This window comes from Thalia democratica, chromosome 2 (genome assembly GCF_965202585.1).
Source record: "Thalia democratica chromosome 2, ktThaDemo2.hap1.1, whole genome shotgun sequence".
In the NCBI taxonomy this organism is placed as follows: Eukaryota; Metazoa; Chordata; class Thaliacea; order Salpida; family Salpidae; genus Thalia; species Thalia democratica.
Window position 1 is genome coordinate 73,236,432 of NC_139166.1, and position 12,751 is coordinate 73,249,182.

General features: G+C 24.5%; 1 protein-coding gene across 1 annotated transcript; it reads right to left on the reverse strand.

Annotated features, from left to right (window-relative positions):
• Positions 1-9,610: 9,610 nt before the first annotated feature.
• Positions 9,611-12,135, reverse strand: LOC145828923 (ficolin-1-A-like). Its single transcript, XM_082936670.1, has 4 exons — positions 12,132-12,135; positions 11,679-11,775; positions 11,307-11,377; positions 9,611-9,747 (listed from the first exon to the last, which is right to left on the reverse strand). Exons 1-4 carry the CDS (start codon positions 12,133-12,135, stop codon positions 9,611-9,613), a joined length of 309 nt encoding a protein of 102 aa, XP_082792796.1.
• Between the last annotated feature and the right edge of the window lie 616 nt (positions 12,136-12,751).

Sequence of the window (12,751 nt, forward strand, 5' to 3'; positions counted from 1 at the left end):
GTAACTTAATCAACCTTTTGGCAGCTTCGTTGTTTTTTCTTCTTTTCAACCAATATCTCTCATCTTTAGAATGGTCTGGAAAGGAATTTCGCATTGTTTTGGTTTCTTGGTCGAGCTTTTGCAGATCAGTTTAATATTTTTCTATGTAATATAATCTTTAAAATGCAAAGTGTATGTTTTACTACAGCAAAAAAAGTATATGCTGTTTTACCTAGTGAATTATTTTAGTTCTAAATGCTAGTTGATAGATATCATTGAACTTGCTTATCACAGTTGTCTTTTTATAACTAATTTTAAAGTAAATATAATTTTTGTAAAAGCAGTTTTTTTGTGCGAAAACGGCACAGCAGTTTAATTAGACTACTTTTAATTATTAACTGTTTAAATTAATTTATAAATACTTTTTGTCAAATTTTTTTGCTTTTACTGAGAATAAGTCTTTTTATGTTTTTAGAAGGTTTATTATTCAAATTATCATATAAGCAAAATATTCTTATTGTCCCAAACATACACATAAAATTCTTAGCTTTAAACAGGTTTGCCACTAGTTTTTTCAAAAATTTTTCCAGGTATTCCGAATTTCTTCCAGGTTTTTTAAAGTAAACATTTTTTGGTCTATTTTAAGTTTAAAGTTAAGCTACTGTGTTAAATTGTATAAACCCATTGAAAAGATACTATAAAGCTACCTTAAATATGCTTTTAATAAAAGATTTTTTGATGATTACAAAAAATTTTTATTTATATTACAGATATTTCGAGTCAAATCAAAATTTTACTACTGAACATGAAAAATTAGTAAAATTCCATGTTTTTCCAGTTTCTTTTTAGTTCAAAATTCCAGGTTTTTATCATCTTTTTTTTCAAAATATTTCAAATTCCAGGCTTTTCCAGGTTTTTAATTAAAGTGGCAACCCTGTGTATATATCAATTATTTTGATAAAACACTTGATAATTAAAAAAAAAATTGAATTAAGACGTTTTTAAGTATCTCATTTGTTTAAGTCTAATTTTTAATCCTCTTTAAGATAATATTAAAAAAAATGACTTATTCATTTTTGAGTTGAATCTAATTGGCAATAACTTGTTTAGTAAAGTAATAAAAGCCATAAAAATATACTTAAGTTGGAACTTAATTGTTGCTTTAGAAATGTTATAACACTAATTGACTAATATATACCTAATATTTTCTAAATAAGACTTTTAATTAAAAAAGATATTTAATATATAGTTTGTTATAAAATAAAAAATATATTTTCTATATATGATTTTTTAATTTAAACTACTCATTTTAAATACTCATAATATAAGCATCTTGAACAATTATTTTTAAGTTAAAGCCATCAGACTATATAAGCTTAAGTTGTTATTATATTTCCAAACCAGGGTTGCTCAAACTGGGCCAATTACAGAAATTCAGGGGCCATAAGCAGCAAAAAACCCTAAGGGTCATAAAGTTAAACTTATATTAAAAAATCTGAAGTCGATGATAAACATCAAAAAAAAGTTCTTGAGCGTTTCAAAACGTTTTGAAAGGTATACTAGATATTATAAATCAAATTTTGGGGCCACAAGCCGTAAAAGGGGAGGCAAAAAGCCATAACTTGAAATTTACACTAGGTATTGTGGAGTCGATGATAAAGAGAAAAAAAAAAAAAGTCTTAGTTTGTTTTAATGGTAGTTTTTTAAGAAAACTTGTGGGAGGGGGTCATAAGTTTTCTAATTTCTCAAAACGGGGTCTTAAAAAAAAAGTTTTGAAAATCCTGTTTTAAAAAACCTAAAAGTTTAGTTTAGTAATTATTTTTTTTTTTACAATAACATAAACGACAATGTCAGTGATAGTAAAAGTTGTTGCATAACAACCAACTCAAAGTGTACCAGGTAACTTTTTGTAGTGGGATGGTAAAGAATTTACTTGATAAGCTAAAAAGACCATTCAACGCCTATATAAACTTTTTAAAAGCAGTTTTAGCATTTGTAATAATCTAAACATAGTTCGGAAACGATAAAACTTTATAACTCGTATTAAGTTATTTATCATACTTATTATATATATGAACTTTCATTGTATAAAATAAAATTAAAAACCTTTAGCTTAAATTTGGTAATACTTTTGTTTTCAAGCTCAAGCTTTTAAAATAAATCACTAAAATTACTATGTAATTTGAAGCAAGCAAACTTTTAATTAATAAAAAATTTTATTATAAAAAAAAATATAATAAATAATTAAAAAAAAAGGATACCGAATGAGAGTTCGGGGTAACAGTTATAGTAAAAAAGAATCAATATATATTTTTTTTAATCAAAAATAAAGTCACAAACCGAGGGTTAGGAGTAACAGTGATAGAAGAGAAAAAAGTAATAAAATTAATAAAAAACATAATAAAAAATTGAAGCCGTTAAAAAATGTCTCCTCGTGTAAAATCGTCTTCGTGCCTGTTTTTACGCTCGAGCAAATTTGACAGTTACCCGCATAAAGGTGCAGCACAAGGTGAATTAAAAATAAGTTTGTGAGCATAATACATTGGAAAAAAGTAATAAATGTAAACAAAATGAGTATACTGAAAGTGAAGTTTAGTTTTTGAGTTAAATGTTGCAAGATAAAAACCCAGTGGTCTACACATATACAAAATAAAAAGAATCTAAGCCAAAATTTATAACGATTTTTAAAAGGGCATTAGTAATAAAATTATAAAACTTAATAGTTTGGTGTTTGTTTTATTAACAATTCTTTTAGTAATAGTTCAATAAAAAAATTTAAGTATCATATTTGTTAAGTTCAGATCACCTTAAAGTAAAAAAAAAAAAAAAGGCTCTCTGTCTTGTTTACATATAATACATGGATTTCTTATAAATATAATTAACTTTGTTTTTTTTTTAACTTTTACTATTGAAATGAGCTATAGGTAGCTAAAAAGTTATATGCAAGTTATAATTGAATTAGCTCTATATTAAAAATATAATTTTTGTAAAAATAAATATTTCAGAAATAAAAAAACCATCATTATATATAAACTTGGCATTCATTTATTATTTTAAATTGTAGGTAAAAAATATAGACTAAGTTGATTTTCACTAATTTTTATTAATAAGTGGAGATGTGAATACTTTTTTTTTAATTTATGTTAAAATCTTTAACTAGCCTACAAATTCATTTTACTGATTTTTAAAATTCAAAATAACCATTTAGATAAGGCCAGTCAAAGTAAGAGCTTCTTATTGGAAGGAGAAGCAAAATAGTAGATACAAAAAACTATACAACCCATACCTTTTTTTACTATTTAAGCTAGCAACCTTAAAACTTTAGAAAGTGTTTCTAGCTTGACTTTAAAAAAATTTCTTGACCTAATGTGAAAATATTCAAGAGAAAAATTATGACAATATTTATGTGACATTTTTTTTTAACTCAGAAAAATACTAAAATCTAAAAAAACTGTTCCTACAAAATTTAAAAAGTTTTTAATATTTTTCTAAAAAACTTTGTTAACAATTGCTATAAAAAAAGAAAATGTAGTATATATTGTTGTAGTCTTTTTTTCTGTAAAAAACCTGTTGTTGCCTAAGTATTATTTTAAGTACTTATTTAACTCTGATCAATTTAACAAAAAAAATATATATAATGAACTTTGATATTACTGGGTTAACTAATATTTAATTTTATTTTTAAGTCTTAAAAAATAAGATTTATAGCTTGGTTTTACTTAATATACTTTTATGTAAACTATAAGTTGATCTTAATTTAAATTGAACTTTAACAGAAAATTAACTAAAAATGAAGAGCCCAAAAATTTTATTATGTGAGGGAAGTACAAAATGACTTAAAAAAAAGAAACTAATATTTTATCTCTTATTTTATTTCTTAGGTAAATACATTCAAGTTTTTGAGATAAAATTACTTACACAACAAAATAAAAAATATAAAAACAGTAATTATACTTAGACTTATATTAATCTGTATTTTCAACTTACAAGTTTCATGCAATTGTTTTAAATTGAAAACTTAATTTATATGATGTATATGGAAAGTTTGTTAAGGGCATATGGGGGTCTATCATATTTTTATATTTTTTGTTAATTAATCTAATACTTTAAAAAAAAAAAAATTATTAGCTTATTTCTTCATTTTACTTTTGTAATTTTTACCTAAAGCAAGGTTTTCCTAACTTCTTTGAAGAAATAAAAAAAAAAAGCTGTGGGTTAAAATATTTATTTTTTTGTTTTTTATCATTAACTCCAGAATATCTAGTGTAAGTTTCATATTATGACCTCATGGCTCCAATTTGTTTCCCATGGTACACATTTTTGGGTCTATTTTAGTTTAAACTTAAGTTAAGTTTAAAGTAAGAAACTGTTATAAGAAATATTAAAACAATGAAAAGAGACTGTATATCTACTTTAATTTTTTTTTTTATTAAAAAAAAAATTGATGACAAACTGTTTTTATTTATATGATAGATTTTTGAGTAAAATAAAAATTATACTACTGAACATTTGAAATTTTAAATACCAGGTTTTTTAGAGATTTTTGTTCAAAATTCCAGGTATTTCCTGGAATTTTTCAAAAATTCTCAAATTCTAGGTTTTCCTAGTTTTTTTTCAAATTGTCAAACTCAAGTTTTTTTTATAAGTTTTCAGGTAAACAAGCAACCGTGTTTTACAAACACTGAAATTATATGATTCATGAATTTCTAATTTATTTTTGTAAATCAAAGTCAGTAAACTAACTCAGGCTAATTTATTTAGAATTTACTAGTTATTAATATTACAAAACTTTCATTAATCAAAAAAATAATGTATTTATAAATACTCAATTTATTATCTAAATTACCAATTGATAATAGAATGTACTTATTTTAAATTATATTATTATTTTATTAGTACCACAAATTTAAAATTACTTACACTCTAGAATGATAAAAACTGTATTTAAACTTATTGTTTTTAAACTTGTAACAAACTTTACCGTAACTTTTATATCACCATTTAAAAACAACTAACTGAATTAAAGATCCATTTTTTAAGGGTAACTTAATATTGTGTAGTTATAATTCAAAATAATAACTTAAAATTAGAAATATTACTAACCTTTTTCACGGTAGAAGACAATTTCACTTATAATTATGTATATTTTCTAAAATTATATAAGATATGGAAACTTGCACAATATATACTATTATCTGCTAAATTGAAATTGATAAAAAGCCATTTTGGCAAACAAAACTCAGGGATGGATTTTACTTTTAACATGAAATAATTTTTTTAGATTATGCTTATGATAAGTAGAGTTTATTTATACTTAATAAAAATGTCTAAAACCTTTAATTTTCTTCTTTTTTAAGAGTAAACAAACTTTATGAGTTTTCAGGTTAATTTTGAGTAAAACGCCTATGTTACCAAAGCATGGGTTTCTAAATCACAATACAAATAATAAAAGTCTCCGTTTTTTTTGCTAACAAACCTATTTTAAGTATTTAACCAACAAATTTTCATCTATCTTTTTATTTGTGTTGTAATTAGTTTTATTGATTAAAATTTTTTGTATTTAGAATTTTTGTAAATTTTATAGGAAGTAACGTAGTAAAATTTTAGAATAAACCCATTATTGATTAAATATTTAGTTTTTTGTTTATAGCAGCTTACAAAATCATTTTTTGTAAATAAATGTATATAAGTTTTTACTTTATTGAATAACTATACTTTAAATAAAAATACTTTGCTCATTTAATTGTAAAAAAGAAACAAACAACAAGATAAACTTTTGTTTATTATTTGGAAGTAGAAGTCAAATATAAGTAATTTTTTTTTAGTTTGAAGTTGTTCATAATATAACCACTGATTTTAATGTAAAAAAAATAAAACACTATTCATTTGTGTCTGCAATAATTTTAGTTGGTCTTTCTCTAACTACAGATGCAACTTTTGTTTGTATATTTTTTAGTGTTTATAAAATAAACTATTTTAATTTTAAGTAAGCTGGTTAAACAAATTATATTTTTGATAATGTTTATTCTAAAAATCGATACAGCTAATTAATCTTGTTTTGTCTATGTACTAATATTTTTTCATTAACATTTTTATATAAGTTTTTGGCATAAACAAATAAATTGACCTAAACAATATTTTTAAACTCTAAAAAAATAAAAGTTTTGCGAGTGTTTCTATTATTATTTGTTTAACAGATACATTTTTTCTATGATGTGATAAGTTGCAATAATATTATACAAATGTAGGTAGTTAAGCTTTTTTGCAATCACTAATAATAATAAAAATATACAATGATTTTAAATGTTAAAACTAAAAAACAATCAAGTATCGGTAATCGGTATCTAATTAATTTTAAATTAGGTTGTTTTAATTCAAACTAAGTTTGTTACTTAGTTGTCATTAGTAATGAGTTTATTGGTAAACTTATATAATTTTTTGTCCTACAAAAAATACTAAAACGTACTAAACTAATAACGAGAAAGATAAACACATACGTTTGCTAGACTTAAATACTTTTTTCTGCTAATTTATTTGTACCATAAAAAACCTATTTTTGAAGAACAAAAAGTGAACATGTTTAGGTTAGAAGTATAAAACAACTTTATACTATATAAAATACTGAGTGAACTACCGAATCCAAAAATTTTGGATTCGGCTGGATCCAAGTCCGAGTCTTATTTTCAAATTAGGATTCGGACGACACCGGATCGAATTCGAAAGATTTAAGATGCATATAATGTAAATAAAATGTAAGTTTATATATAATAAATACTTATTATATTATTACCTGTTTAATAAACTAAGCTTGAACAATATTTTTAATGTGTGATTTATGTTATTAATTAAATATTTAAGAATAATTAAATTTATAAAAAAACAAAAAAACAAATCATGCTGCATACACTCATACACTAAAACTTAGTTTTAATATTCAAGCAGCACTTCCGACTAGTTTGTATTTTTGTAATGCAAAATAAATAATTCATCTACTTTAATAAATGCTTAAAGCAGAAAACAAATCATAAACAAAGTTAAAATATTTTACGTTTAACTTAAGAACTAGTTTTTATGGTGACCATAAACGAATTAGAACATAAACTTTTGCAAGTACCTATATTTTAGAACAAATTGCAATTCAAAATAACATAGAGGCGTAATAAAATGAAATATAATACCAACTATATTAAAGGCCTAAAAAAGTATATGAACTACAATTGTTATAAAAAGTTTTTAAATTCCACTTAGGATTACACTTTTACTATTACAAAAAAAAATAAAAATTTACATTAATAATCGTTTATAAATATAAAACGAACTACAACTGCAAAAAAGTCTTTTTATACTACAAAAGACTGTTCTCGTTTTTTCAAGTTTTGGTTGAGTAATAAAGTTTTCACCGGTCCTTGGAAGCAATCAAAAGCCCTTTTCCTCGTACAAATTACCATCTTGAGAAAATAATTTTTCAGAATACACAGAAGATGATAGTGCAGTAAAATATTTCCTTGCGAAGCTGGCTAGCAAGAAGTGGTAATTGTTTTTGTCTTGTTCAAGGTCCACTAGTTTAAGACACTTTATTCTCTTCAGTTTATGCATTCAAATTCTCTGAAGCAAAAAAGCCCTTTGATTTTGTTTCAACTTCTTCATCAATAGAATAATGCTACTCGTCCTCCTGTGTAGCTGTGTTTGATTCTATTTTGAACAAATGGTAGTAAGTTCAAATTTTTTTTCGGATCAAAATTTACAGAGGGTTGTGGTTTTGGTTTCTCTGGTGGCAATAAAGAAGAATCATCATCTAAAGAGATATGTTTTTTAACATTAGATTTTAGCTGCTCTAAAACATTATTTTTTTAGTAAGAAGGGAATGCAGTAAATCAGTATCGTTGATCAAGGGCTGTTGTGACTAATAGTAATTTGTTGTCATTTATGTTTCAGTTGTTGTTATTGGTATAGAACACGGTTGGGCGATATACAGGCCGCGGAGTTAAAATGACCAACTCCGACCTTTTTTGAGTTACAATGGAATCCGATCCGCAGCTGAAAATGACCGGACCGTGATAGAAGTGTTGGCCCGCAAAGTTTAATACTACAAAATGTTTTGTAACTTTGACATCAAAAATGTTTAAAAATGGCTTTTAAAATTAATGTCTATTAACAAAAAAACTGTTTGTCTTGATATTTTGTGTTGTTTTTAATTAGTTAGAACATCTTTTTGTCAAATTACCTAAAGCACAGTGTTTGTTTAAATCTAATATTTTACATACCAACCTTTGTCGATTACCATGTCAACTCTATTTGTAGACATTTCAAAAATCTGATATGTATCAACTTTCGTATTAAGTTTTCACGTTTTAGAAACTTTTGTATTTAAGATGTCTAAGAAAAATCGACCGTATCTATAAAACTAGATTTCGGCCAAATCTGTAACTTTAATTTAAGTTAGATTCCGACCGGATTCAGATCTCAATTTAAAATTAGTATCAAATCAGATCCGATAACACGTTCAAACTAAGATCCGGTCTAATCCTGATTTAAAAATGCATTATCCGGATATAATAATTAGACTTAATTAATTTTAAAACTTTTAAAGGTTTTTCTCTCTTAGTTAATTATATTTTGATGTGATTTTTTAAGTGTGCAACCGAAATACTCTAGAGCTTTTGTTTACCTACATAAAACTAAACTCAGAACTTAAATATTAAGTCGTATAAAAAAAAAATGTTTTAGTTGAAGTTTGTGAAATTGAATTAGTAACATATACAATCATTTTTAAATAGTTTTAATCTATAAGTTTACAATTGAAAACATCTTTTTATATTTACATTTATATTGTTATTTGTCTCAACTTAAAATTGACAAATAAGACAAATAATATTTACATTAAAAGAAATTAATTAGTTTGTCAAAAGAGCTGTTTGAAAAATTTTCTACACAAACTACAAGAAAACGTTGACTTAAAATTTAATGTTATATGTTGTTTACAAATTAGAGTTATATAGAAATTAATAAAAAAAAACTTTAAACAATAAAATTTAGGTGTACATTGATAGTGTTGATATGTTTTTATCGATGTTCAGTTTTATTTATTTTTTAATTTCTCGATTTTAACATAATTTATAAAACTTAAAATATTTTAAAGTTTAAGAAAACCAAAAAGTATGCTAATATTATTACTCGTAAATATAATTTATTAATATATGTATAAAACATAATAAACCAATAACATGTTCACCACTGTTTGAATATAAAAAACAAAACAACCAACATTTTATTTTTTTAATTTCAAAATAAAAAGAAACATACTAAACCAAAAAAATGTTAACCAATTTAGTAACTAGCTCTTTAAATTGAAGAAACTCCTATCTTTAGCTATTCTGAAAACAAAAACTGTTTGTATGATTATAACAAACAAATACTCATACCAAAAACTTGTTTATAATAACTCATGTAGACATATACATAAGAATAATTTAATTTCCAATTACTTGTGTGAGTTTATAAAGAACACAAAAGCAAAGTACAAAACAAAAATTATTTAATTAACAAATATATATATATCAAATATTCACCAATGCATATATAACTTTCGAAATATTAATACCAAACGTATATATATATATATATATAATATTTAATTGAACTTCATTTCCACCCACTTGAGGGAGTTGATTCCGCTGAACCTGCCCAACCAGAACACTCCTCCCCACTTCTCCTCCGTCTTGTACCTCCCGTTCAGGTTGCTCTTGGCGCAAGCGCGGAACCAGAAACCTGTCGTGATAAGTGCTGCTGTAACAAACGAAAAAAAGTACATAGTGAAATTGATCGGTGCGTGTAACTGTAGGTTGAAGCAGAAAGCTTTTGAAAAAGTAATTGTAACAGTTAGAAAAATTTCCCTCGCTTAAAACTGTTTTATTTAACTGACTTAACAAACTTTTTAACATTCTAAAATTACAGTAATTTGTTTAAAATGTAAGATAATTTTTATAAAGTAATATTTAGTTCACCTGATGTAGTTTTTGTAAAAAACATGCAGCACAATGAGTTTAAAAAAAAACCATAGAAAAAAATTGTATCTATGTAAAACTAAAACATTTGCAATAATAATTGATCGCAGACAGGTATATTGAAATATTTGCATTAATTAGCCAGTAAGTAGTTTGTTGCGTTCATGGGTAAAACTAAGTTTAATTTAACAATTTAAACTATGAATAAATGTAATTTTATGAGAAAATCTATAAAATTGTTAATTTTGATTTTAATGTTAAAAGTTGTGTTACATAAACAAAAAATTTGTTATTTATATTGTGTTAAAATTTAAAAGAGCTGGGTATCAGAAGTTATAAACAATGGTATTGTGCTTAAATTTTTACACATACTTTTATTTAACTAAAACGGTTTAAAAGTATATACATTTATGACTACCGAGGATTTTTTTAAAATACGAATTAGTATACCCTAACAAAGTATCTATATAAAACTAAAGTAACTTTTTATGATAATAAATTTTAAGGAACACTAAAATAATGAGGTTTTTAAACCAAACTTTTATAATTTTATCCATACAAACCTACGCATTTCTAACGATCACATAAAATTGTATACTTTTTTTATCTTGTGTCAATATTTAAGCAGTATGAAAAAAGTAAACTTGATACGAAATTTATACTGACAAGTAAAAAGCTAGCAGCAGTACTCTAACACAACGGTAAAGTCTTTAAACTTTTTTCACTGATTAAAAAGTGTTCCAAACAAAACAACTTGTAACGTGTTTTTTTTTAAGAACTAGTTCTTACCTTTCATTAATAAAAACTGAGAAATCAAATAATTCTTTTTAAAATTTTATTCAAAAAATCTATTTAGATTTTGTAATATGCGTACATTTTAAACAGATTGCTTTTTATCAAACACATATACTTCAATCTTTAATAAATGTACATCAAAATAATATTTAAGTTAGTGTTAATTAGTGTAAATTATTAAAAACGTGTTAAGTTCATAAAGCATTTAAACCTGAACGATCAATTTTAGCGCAGTTCAAAGCTTAGAATTCATCTACATCTCTGTCATGAGTACTGAACTTCATTCCCCTGTTGTATGATATTGCGTCTCCTGTTATTGTAATTTCATTTATACTTTATCAAGACTTTTTTTAAAGTAAGTTTTACAAACTTTAAATAAGTCTTTAGAGAAATAGAAGCACGAACTTTATAAAAACTTTAAGGGTTTACTTTTTGTAAAAACCTTGACTAAAAAAACTAACTCTAAAAGCCACTACTTTATTGAATTAGTATTTTAAATATATGTAATGTAAACCATTGAAAACATACCTGCTTTACCAGAATAGGAACCTTCATCAAAATTAAGGGTATAGTCGTCACCTTTACCAATGTAAAAGTTCCTGGAAAATATGACCAATGATTATATATAACACAGCAACATGAAATCATTTTATTTAACTTTTGTAGTTTTTGTATATCTTTATAATAGTTTAATTAGTTTATATTATTATTTAAATTTTAACTGTATAAATGATAGTAATACAAACGTTTTAACGAACAGACACAGCTACAAGCTAAGTTTCAACATTTAATTGTCTAATAATTAGACTCTAATTGATCAACTAAATTAATAAACTAGCTGATATTTTACAATAAAACTATACAACATAGATTATGTTCGAATGCACAAAATAAACTCACTCATAAGTAGCATAAGCCTCATTATCGCTGAAATCACGGAAATCAATGCGAAGAGTATTGCTTTTGTTCATGGTGGCCATGTGCAAGTTTTCCAAACCTTTGTGTAAAATTAGTGTTCAAAAGCCATTGCATGTTATTATTTGTAAAAACGTTGAGTGATTATTATTCACTTGAATTTAATTTATAATACTTAATATAATTTAAAAAAGAATTATAAGTGTTTAAGTATAAGTGAAAGTATAAAAACTTATAATTAACACTAAGTGTAAAACTGATTTCTTTTAAAATAGATTTTAATTTTATCAGTTATATAAGTTAATCAAATACTTTGTTTAATACTTAAGCGTATCTAAAGTAATGTCTATTTTCTTATGCTACAAACAAATAATTTTTGATAGATCAAAAAGAATAGAATATCTTGTTAAATACACAATTTTTATAATTGATTCTAACCCATTCAAAATTCCCCGGTAGAATCGCCGAACCCATTGGTGTATTCTTCGAAGTTTCTGTAAAATCCCACACTGCCGTCTTGCCTTCTTTGAAAAACCTAAAAATAAAGATTTTAGAACTATTTTAAACTATTTTCTATAAAATTTTACTCTAAAAAGACAAAATTTGAGATACTAAGTTAGTAGAAGTTTTGAAATAATAGAGCATTATAGTTAAGTGATTATTAATAAAAATGAAATGTTTAGATAAAGATAAGTCTATAACAAAAAAAAATAACTGAACAATTAAGCATCTTGGAAGAGTTTATGAACTGTATTGAATTTTAGTACTTGCTTGTTTTTTAAAAACAAACTAGTTTTTATAAATTGAAGAGCTTTATAAAACATTAAAAAGTGTATGTATTAATGTATATGTGTATATATATATATATATATATATATATATATATACAACAATTTACCGTCCATCCGCCGTCATCTCTCATGTCGCAGGAAACCCTAAGACCTGATGATTTTCGCGGGAAAACAGTGTAGACACCGGATGGCGCTGTCGGGCAGTAAACCTTTATATCGCCACAATCAGCAGGCTTCACTAGCGATTCTAGTTAAATTTTTTGTTAA